This window comes from Alternaria conjuncta, assembly GCF_024043145.1.
Source record: "Alternaria conjuncta strain BMP 0040 chromosome Unknown scaffold_14, whole genome shotgun sequence".
NCBI classification, from domain to species: Eukaryota; Fungi; Ascomycota; class Dothideomycetes; order Pleosporales; family Pleosporaceae; genus Alternaria; species Alternaria conjuncta.
The window spans coordinates 814,723-834,706 of record NW_026250103.1 but is presented as its reverse complement, the minus strand read 5'-3'; the positions used below and the strand labels follow the sequence as shown (position 1 = coordinate 834,706).

At 53.1% G+C, this 19,984-nt stretch overlaps 6 protein-coding genes across 6 annotated transcripts; 4 read left to right on the top strand and 2 right to left on the bottom strand.

Annotated features, from left to right (window-relative positions):
* Nucleotides 1–841: 841 nt before the first annotated feature.
* J4E85_008904 (uncharacterized protein) lies at nucleotides 842–1,737 on the bottom strand (the record flags this gene model as incomplete). Its single annotated transcript, XM_051473128.1, is given in 4 exon segments — nucleotides 842–849; nucleotides 866–1,264; nucleotides 1,315–1,654; nucleotides 1,705–1,737. 4 exon segments carry the CDS (start codon nucleotides 1,735–1,737, stop codon nucleotides 842–844), a joined length of 780 nt encoding a protein of 259 aa, XP_051323348.1.
* Nucleotides 1,738–2,315: 578 nt separating this feature from the next.
* Nucleotides 2,316–3,215, top strand: J4E85_008903 (uncharacterized protein; the record flags this gene model as incomplete). Its single annotated transcript, XM_051473127.1, has 3 exons — nucleotides 2,316–2,493; nucleotides 2,561–3,167; nucleotides 3,209–3,215. The coding sequence occupies 3 exons, from the start codon at nucleotides 2,316–2,318 to the stop codon at nucleotides 3,213–3,215; spliced, it is 792 nt and encodes a 263-aa protein (XP_051323347.1).
* A 1,248-nt stretch (nucleotides 3,216–4,463) lies between these two features.
* J4E85_008902 (uncharacterized protein) lies at nucleotides 4,464–5,360 on the bottom strand (the record flags this gene model as incomplete). Its single annotated transcript, XM_051473126.1, has 2 exons — nucleotides 4,464–4,810; nucleotides 4,901–5,360. 2 exons carry the CDS (start codon nucleotides 5,358–5,360, stop codon nucleotides 4,464–4,466), a joined length of 807 nt encoding a protein of 268 aa, XP_051323346.1.
* A 1,003-nt stretch (nucleotides 5,361–6,363) lies between these two features.
* J4E85_008901 (uncharacterized protein) lies at nucleotides 6,364–7,514 on the top strand (the record flags this gene model as incomplete). The annotated part of the gene is made up of 2 exons (XM_051473125.1): nucleotides 6,364–6,718; nucleotides 6,793–7,514. 2 exons carry the CDS (start codon nucleotides 6,364–6,366, stop codon nucleotides 7,512–7,514), a joined length of 1,077 nt encoding a protein of 358 aa, XP_051323345.1.
* Nucleotides 7,515–13,728: 6,214 nt separating this feature from the next.
* Nucleotides 13,729–14,727, top strand: J4E85_008900 (uncharacterized protein; the record flags this gene model as incomplete). Its single annotated transcript, XM_051473124.1, has 1 exon — nucleotides 13,729–14,727. One exon carries the CDS (start codon nucleotides 13,729–13,731, stop codon nucleotides 14,725–14,727), a length of 999 nt encoding a protein of 332 aa, XP_051323344.1.
* A 2,142-nt stretch (nucleotides 14,728–16,869) lies between these two features.
* On the top strand, nucleotides 16,870–18,578 carry J4E85_008899 (uncharacterized protein; the record flags this gene model as incomplete). Its single annotated transcript, XM_051473123.1, has 3 exons — nucleotides 16,870–17,133; nucleotides 17,211–17,773; nucleotides 18,065–18,578. The coding sequence occupies 3 exons, from the start codon at nucleotides 16,870–16,872 to the stop codon at nucleotides 18,576–18,578; spliced, it is 1,341 nt and encodes a 446-aa protein (XP_051323343.1).
* Nucleotides 18,579–19,984: the final 1,406 nt, after the last annotated feature.

Here is a 19,984-nt window from a genome sequence, read left to right as displayed (position 1 = left end):
ATTCTCTGCGTGCCTGCAAATCTAACCATGCAGGGAACACTCGCTGAGACCCGTGCCGGCAAGGGGCTCAGGGTCTTTTACGTGATGCCATCGCCCACTACGCTCGCCCTGCGTGCCCGTCCTTGGGCCAATACACCATCTCAATCTCGTGATCTTGCAGCGCCGGGCGCGATCTTCAGGTCACGCCGATGCCACGCACTCCCGCAGGCACAGTCCGTCTATGACGTTGCGCATCGTGATCATCTTAGTGATTCTCCACATCGTCGAGTTGTTGTCTAGGTTCTGGGGTCCATCGTCTAGGCGATCGCATCGATCCTCTCCCACGACTGCAGTTGCACGCTATCCTCTAGCTTCGGCTCGGACGCTGTGTCCAGGGACACACGTTTTAACCCCATCATCCACCCAACAATCCCAGCCGGCACCCAATTGCCCACCAGATCATATGTCACACTACCACGTCCGACGCGCCATACCTTCCTTGGCCGCTTCTGCGTGAGTGCATCGAATGCGCCGTTGTGCAATTCCCGAAGACTTGAGCCGCTGTGGTTTAACAACCCCCGGTTCTGGGCAACACGCGTCTGCGCTTCGAAGTTGTTGGCATACAGCGCTCTGGTAGTTGCTGGCCAAGCGTGTGGGCTCCCAAGCCCTCTGGTCTGGAGATGATGTTTCGGACCCACGTTTGTGAGATCGAAAGTTCCCAGATGAAATTGCAAAACTTCAATGCCAAGGGTTCCCAGTTCCGCCCTGAGTGATGCCAGGAACCCCTCGAGTGCGCTCACGATCGCAGTCTCTACGCTATGGAATGGCGGCCGTAGTGACGCAATGATGCTGGGCGTAAGCATTAGGACCCTGGATTTGAACTCACAGACGGTCGGCAGGAGCGCCTGGGTCACGGCGATGGTGTTGAGTACTTTGGCATTCAGCGCGTCTGACCAAAGCTCGGGGGTTACCGTCTCTACAGGCCCGGTAGGGTAGATGAGGTCTGGCACCAGTATGACACCGCTAAGATTGAGGTTGTGCGGGCTCGTCCCCGGGACAGCGACGTGCGGTTTCACAAGGAGCTCGTTGAAGTTCTGAATGGCTTGTTTTGTGCCCATCGTGTCCACAACATCCAAGTGCAGCGGGCGCACATCTGCTCTTGACTCACTAAGCACCTGCTGCTCTTCGTCCATGGTCGAGCACACAATGTATACAATGAAGCCGCGTCGTTCGAGGTCAAGGGCTAGCGATCGGACGATGGGCGAGTTGGGTGGTCCAGCGAGAACTGTTGGTGTTAGTCAGAGCCACTGCCTCGCGCCTCCCTCAAGCACTCACCAACGACCTCCGTCCTTGCCCCATTGCTCGCTCGCCGTACTCTTCGCTTGCGGTTGTATTTCTTCTGTTCTCTCCATACTAGGAAACTCCCAGTGCCGACAAAGGCGACGATGGCTGCCGTCAAAGCCCGATTTCGCGACACCCAGTCTTGCAGGCGATGCAGGTAGGCACCGGTGATGGGATGCGGGGGCGGCGGTGGCGGGCGCGGTCGAGCGCGTTCTGGCAGCCATCCTTCGGGGAGGCTCTTCTTAATGTATCCGGCGACATGCGCAAAATGCGCATCAGTGGCGTCCCATATCGATCCCGTGAAGTTGCGGACGTCTTTCGTGTACTCTGAGAGCTTCACCCACGTCAGCGAGGCGCAGAGCCAAAGTTCGTTGTCTTACTCACCACGCCCAGAATCTGCTGGTCGTCGTTTGACATGTCTTAGAGGAGCGATATATTAGTAAATCATACGACTTGACAGCGTGCGATGCTCCCAGGTTCAAAGTCTTTGACAGCTGAGTGTGACGACTCCGCCAGTCCACTACGTCAGGCACTGACTCGCGGAACGGGATCCGCACACGCTCGCACGTGAGAGGCACAACTGGCCTCTGAGCTGTTGCGCCACTATCTCGGTCAAGTCTAACATTAGCATCAGATCTTCCCACAAAATATGCGCGCTTACTGACCCTGCAGACGATCGCCCTTTACCTTGTTTACAATAGCAGCGAGTTATTACTTTGTCTGAGTGAAGTCGTTTAATCAACGACCTGGCCTTGCCATCGTCAAGCAGCAAAGGCCGCGTGAAGTGCTTACGTGGCTGGCCTCGTCCTTCGCCTCTTTCTTCAATCTTTCTTTACTTTTCACTTTCGTTCACGGCTCTGCCACCAGGTTCCTATATCTTCTGTGCAAAGTTGGCCACGCGTATATCCGATCCACTGAGTCATTTACTGCAACTCTCAACTACACCAAGTTGATCTACCACGTAACGCGCGCGTATCCTCTTACACGACCCAACCATGAAAGAGATCGACGCGCATTTCGATGCCTACGAGCATCTGAAGCATCTGCCTAGGGAGAAAGAGGCGTTGCACATGCTTCGCAAGGCAGCTTCCATGGTGAAGCCGATTATGAGGAAGCGCGGCTGGAAAGTCAGAACACTGTGCGAGTTCCTGCCCGAATCGGCTCGACTACTAGGTAAAATCTCAAAGTTCATGACTGGAAAATTTACTAACTTCTCAAGGTCTTAATGTAAATCGCACAGAAAGGATTCTCGTCCGCATGAGGTATCACTATGACGCCAGACAATTCCTACCCTTTGAAGAAATCATGGACACATTACTGCATGAACTTTGCCACATCGTATTTGGCCCCCACGACGGCAACTTCCACAACCTCTGGAATGAGCTCCGCGACGAACACCAGACCCTTCTCATGAAAGGCTACACTGGCGAAGGCTTCCTAGGACAGGGCAAGAAACTAGGTGGCCAACGAGTCCCACTTGATGAGATGCGCCGCAATGCCAGGAAGGCCGCTGAAAAGCGACACGCCGCATCTAAGCCCAGTAACGGAGGACATCGCTTAGGCGGATCACGCCCTGTACAACGTGGCGTCGATATGCGCAAGGTCATCGCCGATGCAGCGTCACGTAGAATCAGCATCACCGACGGCTGCGCGAGCGGGACTGCAAACGCAGGAACATTGGTCGACCAACAAGCCCAAAATGGATTCCGAACGACTGCAGAACAAGACGACGCAAATGACTGGGCCATCGCGCAAGCCCTGCAAGATCTCATGTACCAAGAGGAAATGCAGAGGTTAGGTGCACCAACAGGAAACGGCGGTCTAGCCTGGGATCCAGAGAACGGGTTGTCCGTCGACAATTACCCTGCTCAACCTCCCCGTCCGGCAGGAAGTAGCACTACACAGCCAGGAGGGTACTATGATAAAAATGGTGTCCAACTCAATGACGAACGCGACTCGGGTTGGAAATCTAACGGGAAGGGGGGCTATTACATGCCCGAACATCCAGAGAATGAACCGTCAAAGAAAGCTCGGCCTATACGCAGCATCGCGCAAACACCACAAGAAAGACCCATATCCCGACTCGTCACCCAATCATCATCACGGCCTTCGAACCCTAAGTCCTCTTCTTCGTCACGAACACCATCAAACTTCCATCCCCACGGCGAAGACCAACGACGAAACAAGAGTCTCCCTCCAACACCCCTACCCTCATCAACACCTGATCCTCCCCCTCAACCCCTCCCTCCATCCCAGCAAAACCCACATATCCCTCCCCCAGACCACTGGTCCTGCCCCACCTGCACCCTCGATAACCCCCTCGCCCACCTCGCCTGCTCCATCTGCACCACCGAACAACCACCCCAACCCATCCCCGAGCACCGGCGCTTTGCCTCTTCTGACTCTTCTTCCTCCATACTCAACTTGCCCCGGCCGCCTCCGAGAACGGATCTGAGGAGGCAGGGGGGAGGTGAGGTGACGACGCCGTTTGAGCCTGCGAGGGGCAGGTTGGGTTGGAATTGTTTGGTTTGTGGGACTTTTATGGAGAGGGAGTGGTGGACTTGTAGTTGTTGTGGGAGTATGAAGGCGGAGAGTTAAGATGGATGGGTGGTGGTGGTTCAATCTTTTTGGTCTTGTTTCTCTCCCTTGTTTTGGTTTTAGATGGGGTGGGACGGAGGGCTTTGTGAGGAGTTTTACGTATATATACCCGCGCCGGGAAGCGCATGATGGAAGTTTGATGAGTAGTTGATCTTGAAGGTCTCGCTAGCTAGACACCTTCAGTAGGGCGGGCGGGGGAGGCGGCGGGGAGGTGGTGGAGGTCGCTCGTTGCTTTGTAGAGGTACACGACCGCTACCTAATGCTACATCCTCAACGTTGTATTCACAAACATGCCGTCCGACTCAGTCTGCGGGACTATAGTCTCTATTCCCCATGGCGCGCTGCGAGATGGCTCTGGTTCTAGAACCGGTGGTGTCGGCACTCTTTCTGTGGCCTCTTCTGTCGCCACTACAGGAGCGTGCTTGTTTCGATATTTCTCTTTTCGATGTGCATCATATCTTGCCCACATCTCAAGTAGAAGCCTTCGGCACTTTGCGCGCTGGAAGTAGCGCAGATCGGGCCAGTGGCATTGTCGATAAATAGCACTAGCTTCCTGGTGTCGCGTTAATCCATCCAGTCTCGTAGACATTCGGTGAGAATACGACAAGCGAGGGGAGGTGGGGGGAGACGAAGTGTATGGTAGAATCGTGTAAACTCACTTTTGCCCATGACATGAAGGTATCGGAGGCGTATATCTCGTCATCTCGAGCTTCCCATATCATCCAGTGATCAGAAGGGTGTGGCAAGGGTATCATTTGGAGCGATATCAGATCTTGACACAAGCCGTCGAAATAGGCGACCGCAGGCACGGGTCGAGACGAACGCCATTCTTCGTCTTCTGGGACTTCCTCGAATGGTCTCGTAAGGTACGGGCCGCGAGCAGTCAATTCACCTAAGATGGAACGCTGAGTCAAAAACGAAGCGAAAATGCAGAGTGGGACTGATGCCGATTGTCTATCTTTGTCGTCACCATATTACTTACCATTGTTGGTATCCAGCATCCACCACGTTCCCAGAGAGCTTCCCTCCAGAGGAACCGACAGTGGGATGATACCCTCAGGTATCCTTGAATCTTCAATCGGCCACATTCCCGTCATGTCAGCATCTTCGAGCTTGTAATCTTCCTCGGGATAGTAAAAAAGATGCGGGTAATAGTTAAGTGTGGTCGTGTCTGGGAAGACGGGCCTATCGTTGCTGTGACAAAATGGTACGTGGCGGATGAAGTCGATCATTCGATCGTTGAAACCGAGTCGACGGAGCTTCGAAAGCGGAATGCTCTTGTCGAAGCGCCCTCCTTTTCGAGCGTATCCGATTTCTGCCGGTTTGATCGATACTGTCTTTGAAAGGAGTTCGTAGTATCGGGTGATGCTTGCTATTATAGCATCGCGGTCGTAACTAGAGGCTGCGCTTGCGCTCTGCGATGTAGCTGTTTCGGCCGACATGGTAACGACGGTCCTGATCTTGTGCTCAGATATTGACTCGCAAAATTCATTCATACAGGCTCTTGCTATGGCTTTTCTTTGATGTTCGCGATAGGTAACGCGTTACTCCTCGCTGCTGGATGTTGCTGCTGTCGAAAATCGTAGCACGTAATTACGGCTTCATAACTGGACTACAAAGTCGGGTGGTCGGCATCGCCCAGAGTACTGAATTTCGGATTGCTATCGCGAAAAGGAGATGCACGTGCAAGCGACGCGACATGGTGAGACGGATTAGGCATGGCGTTGCCCCCGCCTGCCTCCAAGCTTCTTGGATCCGGTCACGGTCGTTCCTACACGAACGCATCGCTCACGAGGAGGCGTTTACGACTTTAGCTCGATTTTTGCCTGTGCTCGTCACCGAAGCTGCGTTGTGGTAGGCGGAATTATTGCCATCTGGCATCAACACGACAAGACGACAAGCTATCGTTAACCACCGGATGAACTGCGGCTCTATGGCCACGTGATCGGACCTTCGCCGAAAACCTATCTGTCTCCGGATGCCATGATCGACCCGGTGGCCCAAGATTTCGAAGGCGACTCTGCGAGATTCGATGGTTGCAGCCACCATTTAGTTAGTGTAAAAGAAATACAGCGTTGCCACCTCATATTGCTTCGCTCGGAGCAGGCTCCAGGATGTAAATGACGAATCGACGGTACGGGTCGAGAAAGACATGGCCGATCTGCTTGTTTACATATACGCACTAGGCAAACAGCCTAAAACAGATGCTAGTGCCCATCACGAACAGGCACGAACGAATGGTTAAGGAAAGGTAGACGGAAAAACCAAGATGGCAGTTACCCCAGATAGATTGCACCCTCAACGAACCCCGGTCAATGAACATTTTCCCCAGCTTTCGGCTCCACACGACGGGCTTGGTGGAACCAGGTAAGAAACGACTATATAAGAACGAGTAGGACGCAGCATGAATCCGGTAGCCACCGTTGTCAAGCATCTACCACCACAATGCGTTCCATCCTTCTCGCCGGCGCTGCTCTCGTAGCCACAGCATTGGCTCGAACAGTCCCTCACCGTTCGTTGGCTGCCAGGCAGAATGGAGGCCTTCCCAGCACTTTCAGCTGGACATCTAGCGACATCCTAGTCAGGCCCAAGAACGATGGTCGCAACCTCGCTGGTATCAAAGATCCCTCAATCATCGAGTATGAGGGCGTATACCACGTTTTTGCCAGTACAGCGAAAGAGGAGGGCTACAACCTGATGTACTTCAACTTCACCGACTTCGACAAGGCACAAGAGGCGCCATTCTACTATCTCGACCAGAGCGCCATCGGTACCGGCTACAGGGCTGCACCTGAAGTTTGTAAGTAAAGCATTCTTCCAAATCCATACCCACCAGGAAGAGAATAGAAAGAGTCCCCAGCTAACACTTCGAAGTCTACTTCGCTCCCCAGAAGCTCTGGTACCTCGTCTACCAGAACGGCAATGCGGCATACAGCACCAACCCAGACATCTCCAACCCTGCAGGCTGGTCTGCTCCGGAAGTCTTTTACCCCAACGGCACTCCCGCTCTCATTGCAGAGGGTCTTCTCACCCCTCAGCAAGGCTACTGGGTCGACATGTGGGTCGTATGCGACGAAGCCAACTGCCATCTCTTCTCCCACGATGACAACGGCCGCCTCTACCGCAGCCAAACGACCGTTGCCCAGTTCCCCGCTGGCATGAGCGAGCCTGTCATCACCCTCTCAGAGCCCAACAAGAACGACCTCTTCGAAGCAGCCACCGTGTACCGCGTCGACAACAGCACCTACCTCCTACTTGTCGAGTGCATCGGTCAAGGAGATTCTCCCGGTGGCCTACGTTACTTCCGCTCCTGGACGTCTTCCTCGCTCGAGGCCGACGAGTGGAAGCCGCTTGCCGCTACCCAACAGAACCCCTTCATGGGCGAGGCGAATGTCGAGTTTGCCAACGGAAACAGGTGGTCGGATAGTATCAGCCATGGAGAATTGATCAGGTCGCAGGTTGACCAGACGCTCTCGATCAAGCCGTGTGGTATGAGGTTCTTGTACCAGGGTATCGATCCTCAGGCGACCGGAAGCTACAATGCGCTGCCGTGGAACCTGGGCTTGTTGACCCAGACTGGCAACACCACTTGCTAGATAGATATGTGAGACGACGGGAATGAGATTAGACATTATGACCACTTGTGGATAAGTGCATATAGACCCGGGCACAAATCAGCGTCATCGTCTCTCCATAAACAAAATGAAGAAAGTACAATACAAATCCCTGTTCCAACGCAACCCGCTACTATGCATCCTTATTGCGTTGTCTACTCACACTCTCAGCTCACTGACCACATCACTTTACTACACCCCATTACAACCCACTACCACCACACCGGAGCCCTCCAAACACGATCCTCGCCCCCTTGTCACAAAAAGGTCCCCTGCAAACCCACGATCTGCACAAAAACGGTACGGTCTCATCTCGGCACCACCCACGCCCCAACATGACGACTTCCATCGTCGTCATCGTTCGTCACCCGCCGCGTCCCGTCTAACGCGCTTTCCAACGAGGAAAAAGGAACTTTCCGGGACGCGTGGTCGTGGGAGATGCACGTTCCTGGTTGTGGTGGAAGGGCTGGTGGCAGGTGCGAGGAATATGCATGTTGACTTGTGCATATGATCTGCGCTCTGTGAAGGGCATGGTCGGATCTAGACGGAGGGGGATAATATATCGTCGCGCGACTTTCCACAACGCACGACGGCGTGGGAGACGGTGAGATGGGGGTATCGTGAGTTTCCTAAATAAGTGAGTGTCTGAGCGTACCTGGAAGGTGATGCATGCACCAAAGCCGCTTCCCCGGTCAGGGTACTAGGTCTGTGTACTGGCATAAGCCTTTCACTGGCGTGGGTGATATGCTGACAGTAAATGACGTTGCGCCGAGTGTGATAGAAATCGTTATCGTCATATCACTCATCATGTCTCTTGACGAGCGTACCTAGGGATCGATGAACTACGTCAAGCCTTCCAGGAGCTGGCCGCTTATTGATTGGCAGTCAGTGTTGTTGTCTTCTTCGTTCGCCAGACAACTAATCATGCGTAGAATGACTATGTGGCTCATCAACTTCGTCACATGTCTCGTCGTTCGCCCAGTCTCATGCTGTCAGTGCAATATGACAAGTCGTCTGTGTTCATGAGAGATCTCTGCTTATCGCGAGCATGCCATTGCACACCGGTTTTTGCCGTTGAAATTGCTGTAGTCGAGGTATTTGGTTGCGGCGAGCCGAGCCGGAGCATTTACGGGGAAGCGGGATGGATGTGGGCTCGTCGCTGGGGACGGAAGGAACGATGTATCATCACACGATACCATCCCCCCGGTGAAACATGCTCTCGTTGGCGGATGAAGGCAATATGAAAGACGATGATAGAGCTGTAGATTTCCCATGACGTGAATGCTAACGCCTGTTTCGTAAGAGGCAGGCGTGCGTATCGACTCATCCATGGCGTAGATGGGGATAATGAGGTCTGCCGTTTTGAAAGAGCTACTCAGTTCTGAAAGTGTGAAACGGATCTTGTATTCGAAGAGGTTGCGACGGCTGCTTTGATGAATCTGACTTACTGGATACGCAGATCACCTGCTAGAGCATGATCACCACTGCATCACAATATCGCACTCGACAACCATAGACTCAACAACCGGAGAACATCGGAGAAACAGCTCCAGACCACGACGATCCTCGATCCCGATCAAGTAAACTCTTCCCAACTGCATACACATGCCGCAGGAACACGAACGCCTCGCTGCAAAGTGCAGACGTCAACACTTGGCGAACAGCCTCGTACGAAGCATCAGGATCTCAACACACGCGCGACATCAAACTGATGGTGTGCTACCCCACGATTTGCGTAAAGGGAACTGGGGTTGCTTTGCTAAGGGATTCAAACATGGTCAAGCGAGCGAATTGTTGAGCTAGTGTCTCGGTTAAGGTTCCGATGTGACTGGATTGGCGAGATGGGGTGGATTGGTGGAACATCTAGGGTCTTCTCGGTCCGACTAGGTGTATGCTATGTCATGGGGAGAATTTGGGAGGGTGTTGTTGAGGAGGGCGGGTTGCGATCGAGGATTGTTACCTTGGCTATATAAGAGGGTGTTAAGAAGATTGATCGCGGGTTTTCGCCTGTTGCTGGGGCCAGATGCGGGGTCTTGGTGTATGGGCTCTTGGTAAGCTACCTAGGTATGAGTTCGTTACGAGTTGCCAGACGGAGATTGATGGTTACAGGTTCCTGAGAGCGTATGATGCGTGTTTGAAAGAACAGAGTTGTATCGCAAGCAAGCCGATTCTAGGATGCGACATATGGGGTGGTACAGGCCGTATTGAATGCCGCATCCTCAGCCGCTCTCCGAAAGTCCGCGGCCCCGTTACTTCAGGGAATATACTTCGGACGCATGCAATGTGCGGAAGTCCATTCTTCTCACGGAGAGCGCTTGTCTAGAATTCGACGAGACCATGTCTCCGTGGCCGCGGAAAGAGCTGGGCATTCAAATGCGAAAGCTAGGATCTGTGGATTGTTGAGAGAGATGCGATGTAAAATGCGGACCTTAGCGCACTATGTGTACACGCCGCAAGCGCGGTGCTGCTAATGACATTCGCATCGCTTACCTCAACGAGCTCGCGTCCGAACCCAAGAGACCTTGCTCACTTGAATTGTCGTGCATCTTAGTGGCGTGAGCAGCTGTCATGACCCCGATGTCTCATGAACACTGCCTCTTTGTTTGTGTGTGCGTCATTGGAAGCCTTTAAGCCCCTTCTCTGGGCATGGAGAAATAACGACCCTCGATCCTCCTATCATGGTCATGAGAGGTCCATGTTCGCTATGGTAAATCTGGGCAGAGAGAAATGTAAGATCGCCTGGACACCGTACACGACACGGGCGGTCGTCGCAAATCGCGCGTAAATCGTGGGCTTTCATGAACCGGAGACGGCGACCAGACCTATCGTAAAGATGAGACCACGCCATCTCTTTCGCTGACACTCAACATGTATCGGTACACTGCAAGACAGCGATGGGCAGATTCTGCAATTCGTGGAACCTCAAGACCGTCAAACGTGGGATGATCGGTAGTCAACTAACCTCTTCACCGTTCAGACATTCCGATCAATTACCGTGATCAAATGTTGAGGAGGCAAAAGCATCCGAGAATATATCAACTGCGGGACTGAGGTTGAGTCGGAAGCGTCTGGATATACTTGGCATCCCACGTCCATGGCTATAACAGGTAGAAGGGCGTGCGACCAGGTACGGACATCCCACACGATCGACTCGGTGAGATCGGTTGAGGCTCTTTAGACCGAATCAGGAACGAACGGCATGGCGTGGCAAACAGGCTCTGCTGCAACTGCCGTTGTACGGTGAGCCCATGCTGCTATGAGCTGTGAATAGCAAGTGACCCCCACGGTCGACAAGAGATCGACGAACTACAGCTAAAGTAGACCGCGCGGTAACTGTACCCATTGTTTACTCGGTTGGTGCTCTTAACCGAGGCTAGTTTTGAGTCCAACGGTGTACTGTATTCGGTGATGTATCGGACGTGCCCACTGCCATGCATACACTTGTTACTGTGTGTGGATTTTGCAGACCGAGCTTACCTCTGCTGATCCCGTGTGTGATGATAGAGAACGAACTGTTGGAAGAACTGTGCCACAGTGACGTCCATCCAAAAGATCCCTGGAGTATCATCTGCTGACAGAGCTGGAACTCGATCAGACCACATAGTCCTTGCTCACTGCATCGGTCTCGGAAGAGGCGAGCGAGGGCCTGGTCCCAGTGAATCGCGTATGACCCGCATGGTGTGGGCTGACCCCTCACCCCTCATCAGCACTAAATTCGGTGCGGCGTGGATGCCGAGATGTCGGACAAAGATGCACGAGGTGAGCTTTTCAGATGCTGAAGTGGATCTTTCATATTTTCCTTGCTCTTTTGCTGCATTTATGTGCGGCTACGATCGTGATGTGGAGAAGGAACAGGAATTTTGGCCAAGAAGCTACCGTCAGAACCCACCCCTTGATACCTGTGACTGCAGCGGTACCCTGGTAGCTATACGATTTATTCAAGGGAATCATCACAAGACCGCGGATGCTGATGGATTCGGGCGTTACTGACGTACACCCTGCAAGATGAGCGGAGGGCTTGAACTTTCGCAAACCTCGGGCATCATCTAAGACGGCAGTACCCAGTATTACGTGCATGATTCCAGGGCCTCAGTGCATGAAGAGGCAATACAACGACGCACAAGACGTGATGGCGAGAGCGACTGGGCATCATGCAAGTCAGAGGCCTGGTGCAGCGGCAGGTCGAAGGTGTGCGGCTTGTTGTGCGAACGTGGTAAGAAGGCGGGGAAACAGGTCTCCAGGATCGCCAATTTGTGGGGTAATAGCGTCTCGTCGTTGATGGCTGCATGGTCGGCTCACGCTCGGTTTGCGACGAGGCTGTGTGCATCCTCGCGAACATTACAGTTGTTTTGCAGGAAGGGAATGCCGTCGAGAGATCCATCAATGCCGCTACGTACGCAACCATTGCATACAGCTTACGGCGACGCCAGGAAAACTCTTCATCCTCGTGCCGCTAGATTGTGGATTTCGCATGACTTGAACGTCGCGGATTACACTTCCGGGTTATTGAAACTGGAACCGATTGGATGGACAGACACATGGAGGGTGTGTCGGGCCAAAGAAGTCAGTCCAAGTCCTCGACGATGCGAATTAAAGTTCGCGGTGTTTTTGAGTGCCGAAGCGAATTGCCACGGCATCGCGTGGGGGCACAACGAGATCCACCGAGAATCAGGTACGATGAGCGAGGCGTCTCAAGCATTATCCTGCTCGCGTTTGAACCTAAGTCGTGGAAACAAAAGCAATGCGCGAGAACATGCTGAGGGCTTTCGTCCCTGCTGCAGTTGCCGAAACGGCGTTCGGCACATTGCCGCGATGCTTTTGCTCATAATGGTGCCATTGGCTTGATGCTTTTCGCGTGCAATTTGGTCGTGGCTTGCACATACAGCAGTGCAAACACCTTCCATGTGCGGATTGGTGGATATACGAACCAGATAATGTCGTGTCCACAGCACGACTCGTACACAATCGCCCTTGCGGAAACATGTTGTGGTGAAGAGCCTCAAGGTTTGAGCTATGGCCAGACCCCGCCACCAAGAGTAATGGGCGTGGGGTGAAATACCTCGAGCGATCGGCGTCGTCATCCTGGCCAGGCTCTGTAATGATGAGACATGGGATGCATCCTCTGATAAGTTCGCTATTTTGGTCCGTTTTAGGTGGCCCTACGGCGGTCGGATATGGATGACTGCCTCGGTGCGGATATTGCATGGCCTTGTGACAAGCTTCTCCTTCATGCTGTCTGCCACGTCTTGCAGCACCGCTGGAATCCTTTGGTTTCTCTTACCCTTTGCATTGCTCTACTGCACGTCCGAGTGGTCGCCGAGCTCGACGGCTGGACCGACTGGGACCACGAAGGTTAAGACGGGGTGGCCGGGATGCTGAGCGGAATCAGATGATGCGAATAGGCCGGCCACGATTCCCCCACCCCCACACTAACACCCCCGAACGGTATCCATCAACGCTCTTTCGAGCCCGCCAACCCTTCGCATGGTGCCAGCTGTGGCGAGAATTACCCTATCAGCTTGCAGCCAGGATTCCAAAAGATCGTCACAAGGCGTTCCCCCCTTGCACTTCACGTCCGGCCAAGATCCGATGTTCACAGCCTCTCACCCCCTGTTCGCTTGATGCAACGTGAGCAAAAAAGCAAACGCCGCTTCAATCAGCAATCCTCGCCGCGTTTATTGGCCACGCGCAACCCCTACAGCTAAGCGCAAACAGCTGTACCTGGTATCGGCTACGTGCAGAGCAGCACCTCGAGCAGGCTGCGGGAGTCACCGCCCCTTTGGTCGTCACCAAAGATGCCTGCCCAGTGCCCATCCCTCACTGATGCACTTCACGCACCTTGCTTTGCCTGCCGTCACTAGCACTCCTGACAACGCCGTCAGCTGGACCCCCACACTCCCCATTGCAAGGTCAAGTGTCCGGCGTTTGAAAATATTTAAGTACCTGTACTATCCTCGGGGTGTTACCAAACATCGATCAACCATTGACGTATTCGTTCCGTTCGTCGTTGCTGCGTTCCGCTTATTCTTTGTCAAAAGTCCCGCTTCTCTCTGCAAGCTTTTGTTAGTATAAAAGTCTACTAGACGTCCACATCCGAACTCTTCTTATCATGTCACCGCACACCGACGCACCTTCTCCCGCAAATAGCTTCGTTCAAGATTCCGGCTTCCACCATCCTGTCCAATCCGTCTATACCATGAACCGATACACCGACTTCGACACCAGCTCAATGGAGTCCACTGATGTTGGCATTCGGCGGTCATTGGTCCCTGGCATCTACGTTCCTACTGTAGCGTTCTTCGAGCCAACTTCAGATAACGTCGACGTTGAAACTACCGCCAGCCATGCAGTCCGTCTCGCCAAAGCTGGTGTTGCTGGTATCACCACCCAAGGGTCCAATGGCGAGGCTGTCCATCTCTCACACAAGGAACGCGATCTTATCACAAACACCACCCGCAAAGCTCTCGATGACGCAGGATTTGGCTACATGCCTGTAATCGTCGGATGCGGTGCTCAGTCGACCCGGGAATGCATCGAACTCTGCGAAGAGGCAGCCTCTGCTGGCGGGGACTATGCCTTGGTGCTTCCACCAGCATACTACCAGGGCTTGTTCTCGAAGGATACCGTAAAGGAATTCTTCCAGGACGTAGCAACTGCTTCGCCCATCCCCATCCTCATCTACAACTACCCTGGTGCTGTCTCTGGAATGGATCTCAACTCAGATATCATTATCGAGCTGGCTCAACATCCCAACATTGTCGGCTGCAAGTTGACCTGTGGCAACACAGGAAAGCTGAACCGTATCGCAGCAGCTACCCGAGCAGTCACCGTCTCTGATCCTGGATCCGGCTTCATGTGCATGGGCGGATCCGTCGACTTCACACTGCAGACATTGGTCGGAGGCGGTTCCGGTATCATTGGCGGCATGGCCAACATCGCACCCAAGACATGCGTCAAGCTCGTTGAGCTATTTGAAGCTGGCAAGCTTGCAGAAGCCCGCAAGCTCCAGGCTATAGTTGCCCGAGGCGACTGGGCTGCCATTCAGGGTGGTATAATCGGCACCAAGGCCGGACTGATGGCTCACTTCGGATATGGAGGATACGCTCGCAAGCCCCTCCCCAGGCCTGGTAAGGACGAAGTCCGCAGGTGGCGTGATGCATTTGACGAGCTCGTCAAGACTGAGAACTCTCTCTGAGTTACGCACGCAAACACGATGTCTATCTCTGTCTATCGAAAGAGGTCATTACAATTGCTTCCGAGCGTCTTCTCGCATTGCTCTTGGCGTTGAGCGTACTTTCGCATATTTCTAGCGGCGTTATCTCAATTTGACCGTTGCTTCGTTCACAGTCAGTATGGTGGGCGTTATCTGTCGTTACGAGGCTGCAAAAAGCAATTGTACCCCCTGCCAACGTCGTTACCAGCAGTGGCTGTATAGCGCTTCGAGCCTTCTGGTGGCTTTTTCTCAATTTCTGTAAGCGTACGTTTAGCTTCGCATAGCAGTCAGTGGGCGGATATCTGATTCAAATTGTATTTCCAGTCTGTTCGGACCTGTCAGTGTTGTAGCAATGTTGAATTCAATACTTTCGAAAATCGTCCTTCATGGTAATCACACGACAATGCAGTGCTCGTCCGTGCTGTTATCCTGGCCTGCGCACTCCTCCGAACTCTCTCTGCACATCCAATAGGAACACAGGTCGCAGCGAGGGCTCGGCCTTGAGGTTTGCCATGATTGGATCAGCATGTTTGCATGGCCATTAAGCCACCAACCGGTGTAGCACATGGAACGGCTGGTATTACCCCCCACGAAAGAGGGCGCACAAACTTTCCGGTACATATTCTCAGCCACATCCGAAGAGCCGGGGAGTGTCGCAGAGTTATGAAATCTCTTGCTCAATAGAGATGTATCCCGCCGTTTCGGTTCGTCCGATTTCTGCGACTTTAGGAAGTATCAGTGCCGACTTCCGCCGTGGAACGACGCTTCACTAGACGGAGACCACGAAGCGTCATGGGGTTGTATTTCGAAAACATTGAAGTGCGTAAATAACCAGTCGCGTGAAGGCTCACACATAAGCCCGCTCTGCGAATGGCTCTGCCCTACATCGCCAGCAACATACTCAATGGCAAAGGCAACCACTCATAGCGGCGAGGTTGTCGACTGAAGGCCTGCAGTAAGCCGTGTAAGCCAATCGGTGTGTTTGCATCGTGCCCTATCCGCGTGGCGTTCGTGTTGCTTCTGCCGGCAAGTAGCGAATACATGCGCAGACAACGGTGTCGCCGTGCTCCGTCTCCGTCTGCCACTGGGTTGAGCAGCTGACAGCACTATCGCTACCCATGGACCGTGATAGGAAGCTTGCTGAAACTTGCATGTCTGACAACATGGTCCGGTGAGCAAGCCGTGATAATCAGCAGTCTCGCGTAGTCACCGCTACTTTGCCTTCATCCCACGCTCAAGCGCATAAGCGTTCCAGCATGATGGTAGGACAACATGGCACGTCCCGTCTTACACACAGCTGACGGGACAGTATCTTGCGTAACATCCCACGGCTTTGGATGCATGCAGAAACCGGTACTCTGTGTAGATGAGGCATCCGATGCGATGCGCGTGTGCAGTGAGGCGAGCCAGGGCTGACGCAGGATAGCATAGAGACTGGGATAGGTGCGCCGTGGCGCTTGCTTGATGAAGTCGTCGTGTGCGACGGCGATATGAGAGCTGAAAGAAGTCGCGTAGATCAGGTGATAATAATTTCAGGGAGCGGAGGAACCTTGAAGGACTTGATGTCAACTGGTCCAGGGCTGCGTGTTTTGCGTCCTTTCCTGATTAGGAATGGTCTGAGCAGGTCAGCACCAGACGCGTGCGCGGCAGCGACGTTCAGCAGTCATGACCCTTGCGTGACGTCTCTTCATGAGAGAGAAACAAGCAATATATGAGCTTGTGTTCCAAACAGGACTAAAAGTGTAGACGGTCGCTTGAAAAGGTGATGAACGCCCTGTCCGCACGTTGCTGGTACCATCGCGAAGACCCGATGAACTTACCTTCCATATGCCGCGATGTTAGGTGTTGGGGAGTTGGATGCTCTTTCACGGTAATTCTTGGGCGACCTTTCTCCATAGTGTGGGTCATCTCAAGTTCCTTCCTTCCAATAAGAGTGGAGTCATCATATTCGCAGCGCGCACGCAAGCGCGCTTCTACACCTCTACTCTTGGGCACATATTTGCGTAGCTCTATCGCAACACACAAACTTCAATTGCATTTTTTTTTCATAGCAATCCAAGACCACTATACAAGCATCCATAATCCGGCGGATGTCCTCTCGGTAACACGAGCTGCTTCCGCCGCATGGACTATTACCAATGCCCAACAGAGAATCTTCTCATAGAAGCACAGCGCCGCGGTTTCCCAAGACTTTGGAGCTCTCGGGACCAGCTCAGCGAGGTCCTCATGCAAGATGACGAGGCAAAAGGATCGGATGCGACGACCGTTTCTACCACGGACTATGGCGCTTTCATACCGCGGACTGTCAGTCTGGAACACACAGCGGCATTGGACAAAACCGATTTAGCTAGTCAATTGATCAACGAGAGCGCGTCTACCAAATGCGTAGTGCGAGAGGATGGCAGAGCTGACTATTCCCAGAGATTATTTACTGGACGTTGAACACGTTCTTTCCCGCAATACAGCTCTTCTTCGAGTCGGGCTCGTCGTGTACCATCGACTGCGGGAGGTTCCCGGACGCAATCGTTGGGCTGGATCCCGCACTCCGATTCAGATTGACGGATTGTGCATACGAAGAAGAAGGTCGCGTGGTTAACAGCATACTGCCTCGACGTTTTGTACATTCCGGTACCGGTCTCGTCATACAAGAAGCAGTAATCGCCCATCGCACGAGTATTGCAATCCGGAATTTTTCGGATCCACAGAAAACCCAGCTATGGCGACCAGGCGTTGTTGTCCAGCCCAAGATTACAAAAGAGCTGCACACAGTCGTTGGGCTCAGGCTGAGGGGAATGGACAAAACAGCGTACATATGGGCGAAGGCTGCGGTGCCTACCGGAGGAAGGGTGTGGGGAAACGTGAGGTCATCTGGCCTGCAAGACGATCTGCCTGTCCCCATACTCCCTTCTGTAGAGGAGGAGCCCGGCGCTCAAACAGTCGTGGTTATTAAGGACAGCCTGATCGAGCGCAATCGCCAGGGCAATAGGGAGATGGGGACCTTCGAGGCCATTACACCAGAAGATTCTTCGTAATTGTACCGGAGTTATGCGTCACGACACAGCTGGCAGTGGACGCGACGATGTCGAATTAAGTGTCTGGTAGTAGATTAGCTTGGCAAGTAGCCATCTATCTTCAAGGTCCCTTCCGACGCATGTGAGGATATCCACTCGGGAAGATCCGGCCAAACTTCAGTAACGTGTGTCTGGAGCTGGATCGTGGTCGAAAGATAGCAGCATGCTGACAAAAGTCGACGTTATATATCCTAGGCCCGATCGGACTGGTATTGCGAGTAATCTCGGGCGAGTGTGCAAAACAGCAGGACCGAAGCGGATGTAAGGATCTTGAAGTGGGGTACTGAGTCGATCCCAGGCGCGGGCGCAGCTATAAAGACACTAATTCCCACGTCAGTGCTGTTCAGCACCGCGCATCGCATCTACAACAGTCAGTACATCTTGCAAGTCCCTGTTGGTTTTGACTCACAGCGTACAGAACTCTTTGATACCATCCACCTATACATCATCATGTCTGGCGCCACCGCTATCGTCCTCTACCCTCGCAAGGAGGGCTCCACCTTTAACAAGGAGTACTACCTCAAGACACACATGCCGCTCGCCATGAAGAACTGGAAAGACCACGGACTCAAGTCCTACGCCGTCAGCGAGCTCAACGCCGATGGTCCATACGCCATCAGCACTGTCATGGAGTTTGACAGCCCGGAGAGTGTCGGAAAGGCCTTGCAGAGTGAGGGCACCAAGGAGGTCATGGAAGACGTAAAGAACTTCAGCAGCGAGACACCGATCCTCGTTCACGGCAATGTCGTCGGACGGAGTTAGGCTTGGAACCAAATGGAAACAAGGTTGGCCGAGGATCGTGAGTGATGGATACTATGACGAGCCTCATGCAGGGTGTGGTGTGGAGACAGAGGTAGGATGGGGTTAGCGGCGTGAAAGCTGCATGGAGGGGTAGCTGTCTCGCTTGGGATGCCCCGCACTTCGTCCTTCCGAGGTATCCTGCATCAATCCAAGGTGACATACTCCATTTTGCAAACATCATCACGCATTCCAATCAATCGGACAATTAAAACATTAGACTCGTAGTGTAAACTCTAATGAACGTTTACCTGTGTTTAAGAATAACTGTCGTCATGGTATAGTCTTCGATGCGCAGACCTGTACATCCAAACAGCCTCTGACCTCGTGTTATTGGCTGTGATAGCACGGCCAGAGTGTGCAGAGCTGAGCGCTTCAGCTTCGACGTCATGGGCTCAGCGACACAGCCTCTATCGCTCTACCAGGTATTACGAAGCTTCAGACACCCATTCATGTAACATATCTGCAGCTTCCTCGTCGTCTCTTTCGTATACGAGAGCACACTCACGTCACAGATTCACGTCGTGTACCACGAAACGCTCATCAGCTTTACCCAGCGCATGCGAACCACGGACGATGGGCGACCTCTATGCGTCATGCCCCCTCGATCGGACGCGCAGAGAGATCAGACTGCTCACCCTCGAGCCCAACAATGACGAAGACATCACGAAATGCAGCCTCCGGACCTACAGCCCAGAAGACTGTCCATCGTATACTGCTTTGTCTTACACCTGGGGTGCCGATGTAATGCACACCAGTATCGAGATTAATGGCGTCAGTGTCCTGATTCGCGAGAATCTATGGGACTTCCTACATCAGCAACTACTCCATGGAAATTACGGACCCTTCTGGATTGACGCAATCTGTATACAGCAGTCGGAGATCGACGAGCGTAATCATCAAGTACAAATGATGGGCGCCATATACTCGAACGCTCGAAAGGTTTTGGTCTGGCTCGGTAAAGAAGGCGAAGATAGTGATCTCGCCATCCGGGCGTTAACAACCTGGACGTGGAGTAGGCGTTACAGTGGGAGGGCCTTACCGAATCTTTTCGCCAATGAGATCGAAGACAGTGATAGCGTTCCCCGTGGAAACAAAAACGCGACCATTTGGACACGCAAAGAAGCTCGCAGCGTGTTGGCGCTATGCAGGAGAGTTTATTGGTCTCGCATGTGGATCATCCAAGAAGTCCTACTCGCTCTCGATAAAGAGGTCCACTGTGGTACACTGGGACTCAAGTGGTACAAACTGATACAGTTGTACGACTATCTCGATAAAGTCAAGTTTTCGACCAACTGGGAAGCGTTCACACCTTTCCATAACGTCTTGATGCGAAGTGGAGCCATGCGTATAGCCAACAATACAAGCAT